The sequence below is a fragment of the Prosopis cineraria genome, unplaced genomic scaffold (genome assembly GCF_029017545.1).
Source record: "Prosopis cineraria cultivar Desert tree isolate PC_DT_omini unplaced genomic scaffold, ASM2901754v1 PC2172, whole genome shotgun sequence".
Lineage (NCBI taxonomy): Eukaryota > Viridiplantae > Streptophyta > Magnoliopsida > Fabales > Fabaceae > Prosopis > Prosopis cineraria.
The window spans coordinates 1-20,251 of record NW_026557497.1 but is presented as its reverse complement, the minus strand read 5'-3'; the positions used below and the strand labels follow the sequence as shown (position 1 = coordinate 20,251).

The 20,251-nt window shown below is 33.4% G+C and overlaps 2 protein-coding genes across 5 annotated transcripts; both read right to left on the bottom strand.

Annotated features, from left to right (window-relative positions):
* Positions 1-1,831: 1,831 nt before the first annotated feature.
* Positions 1,832-8,246, bottom strand: LOC129301518 (casein kinase 1-like protein 6). Of its 3 annotated transcripts, none has more exons than XM_054940078.1 (15): positions 8,017-8,246; positions 7,135-7,603; positions 7,005-7,045; positions 6,255-6,324; positions 5,794-5,942; positions 5,617-5,712; positions 5,178-5,248; positions 4,423-4,484; positions 4,233-4,296; positions 4,055-4,139; positions 3,529-3,655; positions 3,355-3,428; positions 3,211-3,274; positions 2,854-2,987; positions 1,832-2,503 (listed from the first exon to the last, which is right to left on the bottom strand). In XM_054940078.1, the coding sequence occupies exons 2-15, from the start codon at positions 7,208-7,210 to the stop codon at positions 2,237-2,239; spliced, it is 1,380 nt and encodes a 459-aa protein (XP_054796053.1). In that variant the 5' UTR covers positions 7,211-7,603; positions 8,017-8,246; the 3' UTR covers positions 1,832-2,236. The 3 variants fall into 3 exon arrangements, with proteins under 3 accessions (XP_054796053.1, XP_054796054.1, XP_054796051.1); XM_054940079.1 differs by having other exon boundaries at positions 7,135-7,246; XM_054940076.1 differs by lacking the exon at positions 8,017-8,246 and having other exon boundaries at positions 7,135-7,246; positions 7,348-7,910.
* A 1,967-nt stretch (positions 8,247-10,213) lies between these two features.
* LOC129301519 (uncharacterized) lies at positions 10,214-19,445 on the bottom strand. 2 transcript variants are annotated; one of them, XM_054940080.1, is made up of 14 exons: positions 19,267-19,445; positions 18,533-18,796; positions 17,825-17,999; positions 16,387-16,470; positions 16,057-16,298; positions 15,530-15,746; positions 15,175-15,254; positions 14,013-14,097; positions 12,477-12,608; positions 12,271-12,384; positions 12,127-12,174; positions 11,140-11,224; positions 10,806-10,862; positions 10,214-10,690 (listed from the first exon to the last, which is right to left on the bottom strand). In XM_054940080.1, the coding sequence occupies exons 2-14, from the start codon at positions 18,748-18,750 to the stop codon at positions 10,557-10,559; spliced, it is 1,671 nt and encodes a 556-aa protein (XP_054796055.1). In that variant the 5' UTR covers positions 18,751-18,796; positions 19,267-19,445; the 3' UTR covers positions 10,214-10,556. The 2 variants fall into 2 exon arrangements, with proteins under 2 accessions (XP_054796055.1, XP_054796056.1); XM_054940081.1 differs by having other exon boundaries at positions 19,330-19,444.
* Between the last annotated feature and the right edge of the window lie 806 nt (positions 19,446-20,251).

Genomic DNA, 20,251 nt, shown 5'->3' with positions numbered 1-20,251 from the left:
TGATATTTCAAAATTATTTTTAAGAAATTAAATTTTTTTAAATAGTGTAATATAAAATTTTTTTTATTCCCAATATATTTTTGTGATTTTCTTTTAAAATAAAAAATTAAATTTTCCTTAAAAATATTTAGATATATAAAAAGATAAAAATTATAATTTTTTAAATATAAAAAATATAATATTGAGTAAATTGGCTCATTGACCTGAAAAATATGTTACTAAAAATTATGGATGAAGTTTTAAGATTTTGAAACGTAGCCTATTTACAATCAAGTTGGGTGCGATTTTTCTTTTTATTCCCAAAATAAATTAAAAAAAACTTGTGTAGCAGAGTAGCAAAATTCTTATAACTGAATGAATATAATTGTGACCAATTTACAATTATATGTTGTTTTAATATTTGAACATTTTTGAATACTTCACTGTCAATTATTAGGCATAATGCATTTTACATTTGAGAACAAAAATGAGATTTTATATTTGAGGAGAAGAGAGTTTTTATCATTTCAATTTAACTTAAATATTAATCAACTACATTGCAAAATATTTAAAATGTTAGGCTGTTATCTTTATTTTGTCCTATTAAATGGATTATAAGTGCAAATGTCCCTATAATCTTTTGGTATTTAAATCCTACGTGGGAAACTATTAGTAAAAACTAGGCAATAGGTAAATAAGTATAGATAAAAAAAAGTACAACTAATGATTATATTTTGCTTGATATTATTTTACAGGGCTATATAGGCATGTTATTTTGGATATTTTTTAATTTAAAATATATTTTTTATTTTTTTAAATAGTTTTTTCTAAATATATATGCACACATAAAAAGCTAATTATATCCTATATTTTTAAAAAAGAAAGTATCAAAGTATTAGATAAGCATCAGTATCCATGCATCATAAATTTTCAATAATTAGCCATAATTCTATGCATCGATTCAAAAGATGCAAATTTAAGTAATGAAACTATGATGTATGTAATTATAATTATAATGTGGCAAATGATAAAAAAATGATGTTACTGTGATTGGAAGCAAAAATAAGAAACATTTTCCCTTTACCATAAAAAAATAACAAACATTGAAACAGATAATATTAATGGTTAAGCTTTTTGAAGTGGTTTTCTCTTCTCGGCCAAAAAAAAGGGGGCAGCTTCTTCCTCTTTCCTTTCCTTCCTTCACTTGGCAGAGACGGGGGAATTATCAGGCGCGAGCTCGTTAGACTGAGAAAGTAGAGTGCTGCACTGACAAAAGCTTGTCTCTTTATTTTTTTAAAAAAAATATAATAATTTTTTTAAAATTATATAAATAATTTTTTTATCCCCAAAATACCATAATTTTTCTTAAATCCTTAAGATATTTCTATCATTAAAAACTTAATATAAATGATCAAATTATTTTCAATTTAAACTTACAAATATTGTTGAATCCTTACAGTTTTTAAGAAAAAAAATATAAATCTTAAAATAAATTTATAAATAACAATTGAGATTTATAACACTTAAGAAATATTAAAATTTTAAATGTAAATTTGTAAATTGTTGTTAAATTTTTATGAGTTTATAAAAAAATTGTGAATCTTAAAATAAAATTATAATAATAATTAATATTTAAATTAAAGATAAATGATCTTTATATTAATTTCTTAATGACAATAAAACCCCTAAAAGCTTTTGGAGATTTATGACATTTTAAAAAATTAAATATGTCATTTATAAAAATTTTTAAAATATTTTATTGCCATTTTTTTCTTCCCCCCCCCCCCACCCACGATATTCTACATTTCTATCTTCTCTTTCTCATCTTGTCTAATTCATAGGAGACAGAATATAGCGGTATCGCTCATAGGTTACAACTCAGCCACTGTTTTAAGATGTATCAGTACAATTAATTGCCAAACCAACAGAGAATACAGTGAGCAAAGGAACTGAACATCACGCACGTACTTGTTCGAATTTAATCGAACTGGATTGAATACATTCACGAATTTCGTAGTACCAACGAAAATAAACACCTTCCGTGGAAGAAGTCCAGGAAGGCGACAAGACCAATTTGGTCCATAAATAATATTAGAAAATGGTATAACTATCATTGCATGGCGATTTAGTACTAACCCCATGCACCATATAAACTCCAGAATGTGAAATCGTCATCGGATAAAAACATGATCAAGCATTTCGCTGCTCAAGAATTTTAAAAATGCCACGTGAGACCCTTGCAAGATGATACCCCCATTTACTTTCTAATAGAGAGGAGCTCAAAGCTCCTGAGAGCATCATCACGATTGGCTCTTGAAGATGCATTGCGTGTCAAACTTGGTTGTTTGGCCTCATGCACAGCTTGAGTTCTATATGCACTAGATGGGCGGTTGCCACCCGATGTCAGCCAGCTGGCACGGCTGTCAGTATGGTCACCGGAGGAACTCTGCCGGTTCAATGAGATTATGGCTTTTCTTGAACTGCTTCCATATCGAGAGGAACTGCGTCCCTTTTCTTGATCATACTGCTCAATAAGAATGTTTGACTCGTAAATGTAAGCTAAAATCACAAGTAACCCCTTGTACAAACATTGATAATTTGACAAAATATATAGTTTCAGCAAAACCCCTAATTAAAAGAGAGATGTTAAGGCTTTATTAACGATCAATTCATAGGAGAAGTGAGAATTCAAACAGGCAAGCATGGATTTGATTGAGAACAGATGTCAACAACTAAAGTGCAAATTTTTTACACTCAAGTGACTTAATCACAGATTTGAATTCCCGAATCATGGACACTGACCAGATAATTTATATGGAGAAAACTCTTCTGGGAGAAATATTTGAAATTATGTTTTAGAGAAATAATATTTACCACATCCCTGCGAGATGGCACCTCCTCGAAAATCCTATTTCTGGTGTGATCACCATGAGGACTAGAACTTGTGGGATTCCTTCGGGAAAATGCTTCAACACCACCAGAAAATTTCTCTCGAATATCCTTCCCAGCTGAAAGAAGCAATTGAAAAGCCACTATCATTTAAGGAATTCGGAAGAAGCAAGGTACTTTTACTAATAGCTACAGTTGAATAATTAAAACCTCCATTTTCTCTGAAACTAGAAGGAAAGACACTGAAAGAAGTTAGTTTGAAGATCCTGAACACTTGTCAGACTTGTTAAGATTTAGCGGTATACCAAGTTCATTAAATTATATGACTGAAAGGGAGTTGACCTGGGATCTTCTCTGGTTTTTGCACAGATGGTCCTGCATTCATAAGTGCCTTGCCATTGCCAAGCTGATATATTGGAAAGACTTCAGTAAGTAGAGCTCAATAGAAAGCAAAAATCCACAAATGCAAGGTAAAACAGCACTAACCCGCCCTTTAGAACTGCCACCAATCTGAGGATATTTCAGTATAGTCCAGTCAAAAACATAGTCAAACTGAGAGCCTGCAATATCAAAGTCAAGGCCAATTTAACATCAAGCCTACTAAAAGTTTTCTACAAAAAATCCCTGCTAATACTCAAATCAGATATGAGCACACAGGACCTTCTCGAATAAACAAGTCTCGGAAAAGCCTCTTTAGATATGAATAATCTGGCTTGTCCTCGAACCGTAATGATCGGCAATAGTGGAAGTAGGATACAAACTCAGATGGGTATGATTTGCAGAGAACCTATCCACACAAGCAGATATAATAACAATAAAGTAACATGGCCATATAAAATTGAGATAGAATGAACGAGAAACATCCAATTTCTAGTTATGCCAACTTTTTGATACAAGGAATATTCAATAGAAGTAGTCTAAAAAAAAATTAGTCCTGACACATAAAATCCATGTATTTGTGATTGTATGAACATTCACATTCACAAGCACAAACTATTATAGAGCTGATTCTCAGGCCTGGCCTGACTTCTCAGCTTCGGGTGTCATGCATAATATCCCACTAAAGATCAAAGCAGCCAAAACCTCATTTCAGATATCACTGACTAGATCGAGAAGGAATATTAATTTCTCCAAAGCATCTCAACGAGTAAATTGGTAAGCATACTAATCCAACTAGTCATAATACCTCTATTGGAGTTGATGATTTCTTCTCACTAATCTTATCATACTTCTGTTTTTTATTGCCGGCCTTCAGACCTTGCCAGGGAAGACTAAAATAACATAGAAAACCGACAGTAAGAATGCCATCAAAATAATATGTAGCAACTATGGGGTAAAAAAGACGGGTCTGATAAGTATCCAACCTTCCTCTTAAGAAGTACATGAGCACATAACCAAGAGATTCCAGATCATCTCTTCTGCTTTGTTCTGCCAGAAAAATAAAATAAAATCAGGCAGTTGAAAGCAGGTGAGTCTAATTTTGTAATGATTTACTTTTATTAATTAGGGTGTCAGTATGAAAAAGAATAAATCTAGCATAAGATATTTGCCCACCAATTCCAAGATGAGTGTTGACACTTGCATAGCGAGCTGTGCCAGTCAGGTTCTTGTTTTCTCTACAAATAGAAGACACATAAATTTACATAACAATTTTGAAGGGAAATCATAGAAAGAAAAGGAAAATAGCAAAATGCACACAGAATTATAGAACACAAAACTAAGTAAAATGAATCCCAGAAAAAAAAAAACACTGAAGTAAAAGATCCATGTTTATTAAGCATTTGATCACAAGATGGCAAACAGAGATGAGCCTGGGTTGGGAACTGAGATAAAACATAGAAGAGGATCCAACCAGAGCACGCAGAGCCAAATATTGGTCTACATAGAAGAGGATTCAACCAGAGCACGCAGAGCCAAATATTGGTCTCAGTTCAAATTTTAGAAATTACTTTTTATTGATTAAGGTGTTCATGACAGTATTTACAATACCGGATTGGAGATATGTCACACAAAAGAATGAATTTCAAATAAAACTGCAGCAATCCAAAATGATCTTACTAAAGTAATGATGTAACTGCCTAAATCCGAGATTTTTTTTTTTTTTTAAATTTTAACCAATAAATTGGCAACACAAGGATAGGTGTGCTAATTTATTGTTGCTTCCTGGAGGAAAACTGCATTCCTGCATAGTTAATTCCAATTCAATACACACACACGCACACACAAATGCGCATGACTAAATATGTTGCACTTGAGCACTTCCAAAACTGGGCATCTGCATGTCCAGAAAAGAGCATGACAAAATTTACCTGTATGGTATGTGCTTATGAGTCTGGAGATCCTTATACTTCTTTCCAAGTCCATAATCAATGATGTAAACCTGCCATGATAAACATATTATCAAAATAATTACAAAGAACTAAATTTCCTGCATTCACCCAATATTTTCTTATCAGAATCTCCTGATCATGTTTTGACTCCTTTAATTGACAAAAGAATGGAATTCTTTTTCTTTCTAAGATTGAGGAGAAGAAAGCAAGGCAGTGGAGAGCAAGAAATCCTTTAGTTAAATTATCCACAACAAAACAATTAAATCTAGCAGAAGCAAACACAAAAGTTAATGTTATCCCGATCAGCATACATATCTGATAGAGTAATTCCCCTGTCGAATTTTTTTTTTTTTTAAATCCACATTGAGGCTGAAAAGCAACTCTCAGCATGGGTTACTGATGTTGATAACTCCTTTACCTGGTTAGCTTTGCGCCCTAGACCCATTAAAAAATTGTCAGGCTTTATGTCACGATGAAGAAATCCTCTTGAATGCATATATTCAACCCTGTTAATCTGAAAATAATAATAACAATATGAATACTTAGTAAATCTGTCTATGACACTTTACTTAAAATGGTTTCCAAGTAGACTTACTAATTGATCAGCAAGCATCAACACTGTCTTTAAGCTGAACTTCCGGTTGCAATAGTTGAACAGATCTTCTAAGCTTGGCCCAAGAAGGTCAATAACCATAACATTGTAGTCTCCCTCAACTCCAAACCACTTGAGGTGAGGAATCCCCGCTTTATTGAAGAAAAGCCAGATCCAATTACTTAAGAGCAATATTGTTTCTTTTCTTATTATTTTTTGCAACTTTTTTTGTTTTTGTTTTGTAGGCATGACTTAGAGAAGAATAATGGTTCTGTTCATAATGAAGTATAATTCTAGACCAATGGGCATATGTATAACTATACTCCTGAATCCAAATACAAAGGAACGAATTATATATTTCATTTGTATATTCAAAATTGTCAAAAGAGACTTTCATATTAGTAAACACTTAAAGAATCTCTGGACACAAAAAAGCTAAAAAGGTAAAGTCACCACAGACTTACTTCCTCCTTGAAGAAGCATATATAATTTTGATTCATATTGCAGCTGTGGATGCCTGCTCTTCACAGGTTCCTGAATTTTTTTTTTTTTTTGGAGAAGGGGGAGGGAGCAAAAGAAATTGGTTAAAAATTAGCACAGAATGTCATGCGCATATTGGAATCACTAATCACTAACTGGTATACAAATGTCTCTAGAAATAAACAAAGGCAAGGATATTATAAACCCCCCCCCCGGCCCCAAAAAAAAAAAGGATATAACAAGCTAAACCACATTGAAACAAAAAGAACTAAAAAGAAAAGGCAGCATTTCACACAATTCTCGAATCCTTAAAGAGAGCATTCATTTCTTCTAAACTTTAGCTACTGTTACAAAGTTGACATTGAGAGGAGGATGGATGTTGTTCCTTTTGTTGTTTGCTTAGTCAACAAATTATTCCTCACATCAGGTTTTGCTTATGATTATTGGAACTCCCATAGCAACTATATAAAAAAAAAAAAAAATTCAATGCATGTCACCATCCAAAGTGCCAATGTCTGTTGCATAGAAAGATAGAGCATCAATTATCCAAAGCAGGCATTATTAAGTAACGACATTTAATATTGAGATTGTAGATGAAGTAAAAAGAAGTGATTTGTTCATGCTAAACTCTAAGCAATCATTTGACATAGCAAAACGTCACAATAGATTCAATTTTTAAACCGTTTTAACCCTACCGAACACAGAATGGGGGTTATCAAGAAAAGATAACATACCAGCTTAACAGCCACCTCCTCTCCAGTTTGAACGTTAACACCTAACATGAGAAATAAGAGAAGGATTAGCGTGTTTATAGAAACATAACATCGCAAGAGATGCTGTCAGTGAAAAAGTACTCGCATTTACCTAAATAAAGCTCTCCAAAAGACCCACTCCCAATTTTCCTTCCCAGTTTGAACTTGCCAGCAATCACATGATCCATTATGAACAAGACCTTCAGTACGCCGCCAAGCACCAACTGTAATAAGTTGTTCTACTCAGATGTTCGCCCAGGTTTTTATCTAGATGTTCAAAATGGCATAAAGACCAAAAATACACCGTGTTCCTCCGCCGACTCACCAGTTAAAAGGGCCCGACAAATCAAATGATTCGCTTTCTTCAATAATCAACCCGATTCTAATAAAACTTCCCAATACGGTGATCCAATTGATCGTAAAATTGCGTATGACGTAAATCCAGATAGGAGAAAACCAATGCGAAACAATTTATAGCATCCCCAGGAATGAAGACGAAGTCTTTATTCAGAAGGCCAAACCAAATTCTCCAGTGACATCCATTTACCACAACTAAACCGAATCAATTGCCGATAGAAGCCCTAATTTCCAGAAAACAGGAACGAGTTGACCAGATAAAATATGACGCGAACATTACCAGGAACAATTGAAAGAAACTTTTACAACATAAAATAAAAATAGTAACAACGGAGGAGATCCAGGAGCATGCGCTGGATGGGACGAGGCATGAAGAAACAAGAGTAGTTCCGCAAAACAAAAGCTGGATGATGGACGGCGGAAACTGATGTAAATGAGAGAGAAAGATGACAATGGAAAAACTGTACGACGTGAAATCTATATAGTAATCGCTATTTCATTCTTTCCTTGCCCGAAAAAATAATAAAATTCCCGTTCTTTCGTAAACATAACAAAATTCTTTTTTTTTTTTTAGCTCCGTTCTCTGCGCCGATATTAATTAACAGCTTTAAATTACCCTTAAATAAAAAAAACTTACAGATTTTTGTTTTCCCTTAAACTGAAGACTGGCGATGAGTTAGTTAGCATTTAGCACTTGAGCCTCCTTGGGTGCTGCCCACGATGCGATGTGCTGCGAAGGGACTCTCTTTAATCTTTATCTCTTTACCTTTTTATTCTCTTTTGCTTTTCTTTCTTCTTCTTTTTCTTTTTCCCCCTCCCCTCCCCTCTCTTGCTTTTTCCTTACTTTGTTCAAGTCAATCTGTTTGTTCTGGTATTTTGTTTTCCATTCTTGTCATCTGCTTCTTTGTATTTTATACGTGATCAAGAAGTGCTCGATTCATGCTTCTGTCTCTTTCGATACCTGGTCGTCTTATCGATGCGATCTCGGATTTATGTATTGTTTAACATATGAGGATTTGACACAACTATTTTTTTGGGGAAAAAAAAATCTACTGTATGATATTGCTGACCGATATTAGAGTTAAATATTATCAATCTTGTTCCATCCACTGGCTTTTTTTCCCCACTACATTCTTCATCCCTTCATCTTCACTGCAGATGTATGTACCATCGCCTTTGTGGTGAAAGTCCAGATTTGATGTCTATGAAAATACTCTTAGAATGTTAAAAAAAAAAAAAACAGTCAAATTTAAACCATTCACTGTTTTAGTACAAGAAGTAGATTTGAATTTTTTTAAGGTAGATGATAGATCCCTCCCATTTAAATTGTTATATATATATATATATATATAAGGGTTAAATTATTTTAAGGCAATCAAATTTGTTCTTCCATAGAAAAAATTTGAATCCCAACCACTGTTACTCATGTGAACTTGAGTTGATTCCATTCACTGTACATCTCACTCTTCACACCCATATGTGGCCATAACATTCAACATGATTTTCTCTCCATGAAATTTGATACCCGTACATTCGTTATGTTTACTGGTATCAATCAAATACATTCATAAACAAAATGGTCCCGTGAGCTGCTTAACACAATGATATTCTAATATGAACCTCACGTGATAATATATTCTAATATGTAATTTGAAGCGTCTTCTTTTATATTTAGTAGGAATGACTGAAAGAGGTGATTATCTTAATAGTCGATCAAGTTATATAATTACAATCATAATCATAACTATTATGAAAAAGTGAAATGCGAGAGACCCAGACCAAAAAAAATAGTGGGAGGGGGTAGCAGAGTAGAACACGCAATCAATTAAATATAATTATAAATATTGAATTCACTCAAATATGTCCCCACAAATCATTCATTACTAGCGCACCTCAAGTTATGAGGAGAACATAATAATGAAGGATATGATGAAAATAGACCCTAATATTTGAACTAATCAAATAAAATTGGACCTAAATTTTAGGAATCTCCAATGTCATCTTTTTTATTTATTCATCATTATAGTTTGTGTGATTTCAAAGTATAAAGACTGATCAGTAATACTATAAGGATGAATCAATTAATTTTTCCTTTCATATATTCTTTTCGCAAGCCCAGAAAAAAAAAAGTGCACTACTTGTCATTACAGCATTACAAGATGCAGTTGTAATTATCTAGTCATATATCAAGATGATCGATAATATAACAGAATACTTGTAGTATATTACACGTAATTAATTCATACATACAAAAAGTTTAATCTCAAAAAAAATGGAACACCTAAAGAGCTCATATTGTGAACAAAATTCAGGAGCTTTTGACAAAATTTCTAAAGGTGCCCGGGTGAAGCGATCAAAAGTCTCGGCAATCATACTGTTCAATAGATAGATGCTAATGCCATAGGATTATGATGACCTAAGACATTTGAAAATCTCACAACATTGTCTTTTTAAAAAGTTACGACTTTGTCGTCAATCAGCTTAATAAGATCATATTCTCCTCGTTGCGGATCTCGAATTCGTCTAACAGCGGCAAGGTTTTGAAGTAGCACCAAAGTTTTTTAGATTGAGTCACAATCAAAGATCAAGGTAAGCGAGATGAACGACCAACCAAAACGACAAAGGGACTCGATATTAAAAGAATGCTTCCAGTTTGGATTAGGTTTACTTGACCAACCTCTCAGAATCAACGTTCAAGAATGATGTGCAATGCAAAATTTAAAAACTGTTCGGTTCAGTTATACTATATTTTATAGTACTCTTAGATGGTGCGATATTTACATTTTTATGTAATTTAACATAACAAGTTTAATTACGATTGATAAGTCACATCGTAACAAAACCCTAGGATATATTACACGTTGCAAGATAGAAAGTGATACAAATAATTGGCTATCACTAACGTACAAATTTACAGAGTATATCCGTTTACAGTGTTTCTCGTACCGACATAATGCAGTAAGAGGTTTACACCTCCATAGTTAGGGCACATAACTTTCTTCATGCCTTTGCTCAAGCAAGCAATCAAGTACCAAGTAACCATTATTGTAGCCAAGAACGTATCCAAGCATCGAATAACGTTAAGAATAATAAATTGAACATTGAAAAAGTTAACGCTGTTGGCATGAGTTATGGCTCCTATGCTGTCAGACTGGATATGTCACAAGTTTTGCCCTGTCAGGAGGTTTCTCTGTCTTTATTAGTTACCTCTAAACGGGGTGGCAAGAGGTTTAGAAAGCTCCCTTGAGCAGATTGATTGCCTGCAGGTGCATCTGAAGAAGCAGACACCTCTGATGTTTCTGATTCACCAACTGTCTCAACCCCATTTTGATCAGATGAGAAACAGAAAAGTATACAGGAGCGAGCAACCAAATATATCGATCTTTTTAAATAAAAAAGAAAGGTCAGAAAGTTTTGAAAGCATACCAAAAAGTGACTTGATAGTCGGCCTCTTTGATTTGGAGGATTTCTTCTTCAATTCGGCTGCAAGGTAAGAGGAAAAAAATTATATCGAGAACTATTTTGTGCATGCATGTGTTTAATGATATTCAATATCCATTATTGCATTAAAGGAAAATAATGTATCCTAAAAAAAAAATGGCATCCATGACATGGGCTATAATTTCCATTATTGAACCTTAATCCTGATCCGAGTATTTGGTAAAACAATATACTTGATCATGATTGAAGGTTTCAATATAGAGCGTTGCATAAAACATTATAAATTAATATGCAGAGGTGTTAAGAAAAAGTGACATACCCATCCCAGGAACTTGATAGTCATTGACAATTTCGAAATTCTTATATGTGTACCCAACAAAATTTAAGTCCTTAGACGAGAGCATCTGTAAAATCACCCATTAAAAGAGACAACATGAAAGTGAAAAAAATGTGTAGCCCTGATCAGCGGCAACAGACGAAGAACTAGAAGATCAAACAAGAGAAGATCAACAACCATATAACATGATATATTGCCTAAATGAAACGTTCATTGGCACCGGCTAATGAAGAATATAACCAACGACTGCACTTGACAAAGGCAAGTCCATTTGTACTGCTAATGATAGCAAGGCAAACAATATTAAATTTTTCATTGAGGAAAGTGATATCCTATATCTCGAGTAATTCCAAACAACCTTGGAGCAGCAGGGACATACTTAATCATCTACATTTCACTGGGCCCAACAAATACAAAATCCTAGCAGAGTCATAACTTAAAATTACTTAAGAATTCAGGAAAAGGTGTCATGACTGGCAAATCCAAATTTCAGGAATTACAAGGGTATCGATTAAGACATAATCCTTATCATGGTCCTGAAAAAGTTTGTTTAGCTCGACATTAGCCAAATGACTTCAGAAGACATACTTTGTCTAAAATTGAAAAATAAATTAGAACTTCTGATATGGGAATGTCAAACAAGTTCAACAGCCGGCAGCATGCTTCCTGTTCCTGCTACCATGGCCCTGCCTACCAGACGTTAAATTTTATTCAACTTAGCTCAACAGCCAACTCACAGCAATGTAAAATCAAGGGGAAGTTAATTTTCACAACACCCAAGATGTATTTAATTTCCATATGGAAGTAATTCAAATAATGATGCTTATTTTCTTTTCATATATTATACTGACTGAAAAGAACACCGCACTGTTTCATCACCATATCAGTCAACAGAAGATTATGCAAATGTTAACTATGGTGATAACTTGCAGACATATCAGCAACAGAGAAGTATGCATCCAAGATTACCTTTCTCCAAGGCCCAGATCTTGATGCTTGGTGATTCTGGATGTCTGACTGCAAATGCGAAAGGGAAAATGAGGAGCGATAGGAAAAGGTAAAAGGCATTAGATAAGCATTTATGCCTAGCAATAACCGTAAAGGCCCAAATACCTCTTCAAACTTCTCAAAATTTTGAGTATCTAATTCATCATTGACCTCAGGAATAAATGCAGCTTCCATTTGATATAGCTTATCCCATTCAACACCTTTGAAGAATGGATGATCCTGAAATGGAATACAACAGCAAGGTAACCTCTATATCCAAACATATAATGGAACAAATCCAGGATGTTCTAATAGAGCAAACCATACAACACCTTTATTTCATCAGCACCGTTTGACCCCAGCCTGTGATTGACATTACACAAAAGTTTACAAATAAGATCTTTAGCCTCTGGGGATAGTCTTGCCTCTTCTGGAAACTTCAAGTGAGATTTCCAATTTACTATCTGCATGAAACACGTATTTCAATTTTCAACTAATATCTGGCAGACTCACAGCAAATGAATTTAACAGGGGAAAAATGGGTCAGCTTCATCATGACTGAACATTGGCTTATATGGTTTGACTTTCGTACACGAGGACAAAATTGCCAAGAACTTAGCTCAATAAGATATTGGGAAAATCACAATCAAGGACAACTGAATAACATTTGTTGCTCTGCAGGACCAAGTAACCTTAACGTGATTAAAATTTATTGTGTAAAGACAAAACTACCCCTCATGTATATATATACTCTTTTAACAAGTCCCTATTTGAGAAAAAACAAGTCTCATTTTCATTTTAACAATAATCAATTCTCTCATCAACAATTTCAGAAAATTAATTTGGTGGTGGAAAGGAACAAGTATTGTGATTTAGTGAACAAATCCTCATTCAGGACAAAAAAAAGTTTCATTTCTATTTTAACAACAATCAATTCCTTCATTAACAACTCTAAAATATTAACTAAGTGGTAAAGAGGAAGTATTGTGATCTAATGAACCTCATTCAAGTAAAAATAAGTTTCAATTCCATTTTAACAGCATTAAATTCCCCCCATCACAACAAGTGTGTGTGTGTGTGTGTGTGCGTGTGTGTGGTGTCAGGGATAGTTTTGTTTTTTCACAATAAATTTTAATTACATTTAGGCCCCTTGGTCTTGCAGAGCAAAATTAGAATTATTTGGTCTTGTATAGTAATAAATGTTATTCAACAGTCCTGGGTTGTGATTTTCCCTAAGATCTTTAAGAGTTGTTTGGTGCATTATGATCTCGACCTTATTATCTCACATACCATGATATTTTGGATGACAATGTTTGGTGTGTTGTTATTTAATAACATGATGACATTTGAAATATCACCTTTATATTGCTTCTTAACCCAAAAGGATGTTATTTAATAACAGCCAAAATATTTTGTCATCTCACATGACAAGGTGGAATACATTAGTTCTTTCAGTTACCAATTTTATCATAACCTTTCCAGATTAATTGACTCAGAAATTATGAGTGTGTCTCAAAAGGTGTACATGGAAATTCAAAAAAGTAAACAGCATGGACTAACACGTGTAGCCTAATATAGGCATCATGAATACAAAGTTATCCTTATTGCAATATCTACCAAAATATGCAAGATACTGTGGTATCTGAGATCACATGATACTAAATGCCTCCTTAGTATCATTTCAAATATTTTAAAAGGCAAGACATTGATGAGAACTGCAACAGAATTATAACTACCTAAATTTCAACATCAAACGCAAACAGCTCAAATTACAGTAAATACAATGAGTTTCTTGGAATAACTTGCAAAACTAAAAGCTATGTCAAAGATATGTTCGTAGCAATGAACAGCTCTATCATAAATATTACCTTTCTACATGTTGACATTGGATCGTCAGAATAAAATGGAGGATACCCCACCAACATTTCATACATAATCGCTCCAAGCGACCACCTGTATATTTCATAACAATCATTACAGTATTTCAATAATATATGAAACCATTAAAAAGAAAAAAGGAAAAGACAAACGATGTCAAGCATGAAATGTGAATGTAAGAGCTCGTTTGGTTTTCCATCAGTGAAAAATCAGTTTGTTAAAAGTTCAATTCAATAAAAGTCAGTTGTGATAACAAAATTTGTATTTGGATACAATTTTTCAAAAGTTAGTTTGGTAAATTAAAAGTTGCTTGAATTATATATATTGCAATGTGCTTTTGAATGTATAATTACAGAATATGACATTGATTTTTATTATTTATAATTTTTGTTATAAAACTATTTTATATTAGAACAATTTAAATATAATTACATTGTTCTAAAAATTTTAAAAACCCCTCATCTTTTTTACAAGGCATTTTTGAGAAGGATATTTAATTCTTATCATAAATATTTAAAAATTATTTAATTATTTATGACAGCTTTTGATATTACCTTTTTCTAATGTTTTTGTTTTTGTTCTCGTTTTATTTGGCTAATTTTTTAATTATAACGTTTTTAAATATGAAAGAATTTGATATTTTTTATTTAGTGTCATTGAATTAAACAAGCCTTTTAATTTTATCCTCTAAGAACACAAAAACTGAGAGCATAACGCAACTAGCGTGAAAGTACAATAAATAAGGTTTTTAATTTAATTTGATTGGGATGCTGATGATGGAACGAAGGGCAAAGAGCGTCAGAGTGATGAATGATGCATAAGTTTTGAGGGATGGAAATGTGCTTTCAGTTTGAAAAGCTACAGGAAATAAGATTAGCCAAATGTACTTTTGAGCCTAAATTTAGGAAAGTCAATTTGGGTACAAATTGTTTCCCAAACAACTTTTAACATCCTAAAAGTGTAAATGGATTTTCTAAATGTAAAACATTGGGTTCCCAAACAGGAACTAAAACTAAGTTGAAATATTTTGGAAAGATAACCAATAAATTATGGCAAGAACACACTTGGGTTCTAAAATATACATTCTAATTCACTTGCCACACAAATCAGAGTGAAATAAATCAAAAAAGAGTTAAATATCATAAAACTGACCAGTCACATTCCATTCCATAACCTTTCTTCAATAGAACTTCTGGAGCAATATAATCAGGTGTGCCAACAGTAGAATAAGCCTGCAACATCCATGAATTCACCATTATAAAGCACACACAACATAAGCGGAAAGGAACACACTTATTCCTCACACATTGAGAAAAGAAACAAATCTTCTTCAGTCCTCACAAATATCCTCAGTATTAGCAGTCATGGTTTTCTTCATGTTGGAAGGAGAGGGGGGTTTGCAAGTACATTTTATCAGCACATGACTTGTACATTTAACAAGGTTATGAGGAAACACCACAGCAAGTACTAATAAGAAATAGCTAGCACATGATTGCAGTAAACATACAAGTGTTCTTCTGTTCCTTTGCCAGTGTTGTAGTTGTTCTTGTCGTGTGCGTTTTGGAGCTGAGCGTTCATCATTCTGTGAAGATCCATTTGCATTCTGACCCACTGAAAAATCATCTTCTTGAAGTGTGCTGCAATCTAATGGTTTACATAGTCCAAAATCTGAAAGTCTCAAGTGTCCGTATTTATCAAGTAACAAATTATCAGGCTTGATATCCCTGCATCATTAAATATTGAAAAGATTTATGCTCTACTGTTAACTAAGGCAGCTTTTGTCGCAAATAAATTGATGTACAAACAATAAAATTAGATTTTAGGCATCATATAGTTCAGTGTCACACCATTTTGAATTGACATGTGTAGCAGTCAAGAATCATGAGAAGACTTGTACTTCCAATGATAGTTTTGGAATTTTAGCAAGTCACTGTATATTGGCTTCCCTAGAACCTAACCAACATGCAATAGTCGAATTCAATATAAAAGAGAACAAAGGATTGCTTGGACACTAATAAATAACAAGCCCCATACCGATGGATATAATTGTGTTTATGAATAGATTCAATAGCCAGAACTGTTTCCGCTACATAAAATCTGGCTTCATCTTCAGTCAAGGTATCCTTTCTCATAAGAAGAGTCATCATATCCCCACCAGGTAGATACTCCATAATAAGATACAAATACTCATCATCCTGGAATGAACAATAAAGTTTGACTATACAATTGCTGTCAACCTCTGCAAGGAGGTTTCTTTCAGCTCTGACATGTTCTACCTGAAGAGATTTACAAAACTCAAAATGAGTATGGCAACCTCATGCACTTTGATAAAACCTAGAGACTACTAAATGTAAACCTGCCAACCTGGCCTCTACGAAGCATCTCTGATTTCTTCAGCTTTTTCATTGCATACACATTGCCTGTCATCTTTTCCCTGCAGACCCTGACCTACATCAAATTCAAAAGTTTAGGAAGCAGTCAAATCATCGGCAGAAAAATACGTGCAAGAACAATGAGACTCAGCTAAGAAGTACTGCAAGTTTTCATTCCAAAATCAAATAAATTAGTGGGGGTTTTGGGGGGGCATCCTTTCTCAGGAAATAAAAACTTATTTTTATATTATTTGCAGATCGAAATCATCCTTTTCAATATATTCTACTTATTACAAATATTTTCCTCTACACATCTACTCTTTAAAAGTGCTTTGATCATTATATGCCTATAAATGAATGAGAGTTCAAACAAGAATAAATGTTAAATTAAAAGTATTAAATTGATTCTCAATTTTGATGAACTCAAATAATAATAACAAAAATAACAAACCTTATCTCATTAGATGGGGCCGACTACATGAATTACACTACGTCATTGTGCTTTATCATTTACCAATCTTTTATGAATGTTGTTAACTAAGAGGTCTCGGTTAATAACTTTCATAAATGTTCTTTTCGGTCTTCCTCTACTACTCTTTACAAGGCTCAAAATTATTTGTTCCACTCTTCTTATCAGTGCCTCCTAGGGTCTTTTCTATATATGTCCAAACCATCTTAAACAATTTTTTATTATTTTCCTTCCATAGGTGTTATGCCAACTTTACCTCATATATACTCATTTCAGATTTCATCTTAACGTGTATGATTGCACATCCATCTCAACATTTTCCTCTTTGGTACTCTAAATTTATGCTCCTGCTATCCCTTTAAAACTTAACATTCACTACCATATAATATAGTTGATCTTATCGTAGTTCGATAAAACTTTCCTTTAAGTTTATTAGATATCTTTCAATCACAAATAACATCTTTAACCTTTCTCTAACCAAACCACCCATCTTGTGCCCTAGGTGCAACATCCCCATCAATTTTCCCATCATATTGAATAATAGCTCTCGAATATTTAAATTTTTTCACTTGAGGTATGATTTGAACTTCCAATTTCAATTCCAAATTACTATTAACTAACCTATTATCAAAATTATAATGCAAATATTTCGTCTTACTCCTATTCAGGTGGAAATCTTTCAATTCCAATGTCCTCTTCCATGAATCAAATTTGCAGTTAATCTCTTCTCTTGTCTAACTAATAAGAACTATATCACTTGCAAAAAGCATACATTTGGGGATTTCCTCTTGAATATGCTCAATTAAAACATCTAGAACTAAGTCAAACAAATAAAAACATGGATAATAAAATAAAAATAAATCAGCCTACCATCACATTTCAATATATTAATAGGACAAAAATATTACAAACTTGAAAAAGAGGCATACTCAATCATCACCATATATAAACTTATACATACCTCTCCAAATGCACCTTTTCCAATCATAGTTAATAACTCAAAATCATCAACGCCCATCTTATGCCTTTGAAGGCGCATATATTCTGTTTCCTTCTTCTCTAAAAACTTAAGAAGGTTGCTTTGATCTTCCTCTGAGACATCAGCATCAGCCAACTTCTTTTCCAAGATAGTTCGACTAATAAGAAAAAATGAGGCATAGAAACTTTAACCATGAAAGTGATTTTCAAAATCGTAATTCATATTAACATTCAAGCAGAGATAATACTTTCATCAATTTTGACATGTTCATAATGAATATAGGTCTACTAATTGTTGACTTAATAATAAGACAATACGAAAGAAACTTCCATCATCAACCACGTCATCCATGGAGATGGAGGTATCAAATCAGACACGAAGTCTACTAATTGTTGACTTAATAATAAGACTACACAAAAGAAACTTCCATCATCAACATTCAACCATGTCATCCATAGAGAAGGAAGTATCCAATGAGACACAGAGCTTCGTATTAAAGTAAAGAACTGGAATTGTATGTATTGCGTAGACTACCAGAACAGGAAAGCCAGAGGGCGCTCAGGTATTTATTTTAGGTGGTTTGAAGAGTCATTAATTAATAGTTCTTTTTTCTTTTTCTTTTTCTTTTTCTTTTCGGAAAAATGAAAAGAAAAGCCTAATCATTATCGGCGAGAAAAGATTGAATCATACCGTTCTTTCCTCTCCTGAAGGCTCTTCATTTGCTCCTTGTAATGGTTCTCAATGTACTGCTTGGCTGCAGCAACCTTCTGTTTTGTGGTACTGGAAAGAGCTTCGTCATCTACCGGTTGATTTGAATCTACCCCAGCACTATCGTCCTTTTTCTTTGACGATGACCTCATTTTATCTCGTGGTTGTAACTTCTGTAACCAACTCCTTGCGGAATCCATTTAGCTACGAACTCAGCAGTAACCTTAATGATCTGTGACCATCTTTCTGTATAAAAGAAGCAAACAAAAATCCATTAAAAATAAGCTTCCATGAAACTTCAAAAAAAAAAAATCTAATCGCACGAAATCTGCATCCGTATAAGCAGCAGTCACAGCCACAATTTCCACACTGAAATAAAGGCATACAAAAATTACCGCCGTTCCAAAAAGAAGTCATTGGAAACAAATAAACTGATTCCCCTCTTCGGAGTTTTCACGTAACCCAATTCCAATGACAGAAATATATATTTGTTAAGATTTACTTCAGAAACACGAAACATTTTCTCCAGGATACCTTAATTCCACAGTTTGGAGCATTTCAAATCAAAAGCCATATCATATATTAGGCACGGTGAGAGAACCCAAGAAATAAATGAATCTAGAAACATTCAGGATCAAGTGGAAATCGAAATAACAAATCCAAGAAGACGGGTTTCAGAAGTGCTGATAGTGGAAAAAGCTGAGAATTCGGATTACCGCAAAATTAATAGTCGAGTCCGCGAAACCCTAAAAGAGGGGAAAGAGTGTTGGCAACGATACCAGCAATCTCGGTACGCACGGGCTCCGGCACTGCGAAGCTCAAATGACAAGTCCGCGTGACGCTCTTGAACTGGTACATGGCGTAGCCGGCGACCCATCCATTTTTATAGTTTATTCATCCTTCTATTTCATTGGATATTGAAATTGTCCCCCATTTCCTATTTTATTGTCAACGACTGAATTCTTACACTTTATTTAAATTTTATTATAATTTTTATTTTTTTAATATTTTAAATTATCATACTTTTATTTTTAAATGCTTCAGATTTAAAGAATTTAAAATATTAAAAAAATTTAAAAACTTATAACAAAATGTTAAATTTAAAATTATATTTTTTAATAAAAAACGACCCAATATAATATATACTTGAGAATGTTTTGTCGAAAAATTGAGTAATTTTTAGTTTCAATATTTAAAAATTAGTTACTTCGGACCCCGCGAGAAAACCGGCACGGCATGGTTTTGTTCCCGCCACCGTCCCTCAAGCTGCAAGATATGTGTATATTATATTCAATGATGCTCCCTCCTCCGATCCAATTCACCCTGCGTCATTTAATTAAAAAATCAAACGGTTCAAGAAATATAATTAAAATTAAGAGTCTTGATTTTTCAAAAAACTCTATAAAAATTCTAAATCATCTTTAATTAAAATTGTTAAGTTTACCTTTAAACATGTCACCCAAATAAACCAATTAAATATGTAGGTGTTTTCATTAATAACCCAATAACTCATCAATGCTTTATCAAGTTTTATGAGATGTATTTTGTGAAGGATCAAATAGAACTTTTACATAGGGCTGAGCAAGTAACCCGCTACCCGCTCGACCCGCTTGTACCCGTTAAAAATGAGCGGGTAAAAACCCGCCCATTTAACAAAAAAACGGGCGGGCTGAAATTACGGGCTAGCCCGTTAGTAAGATA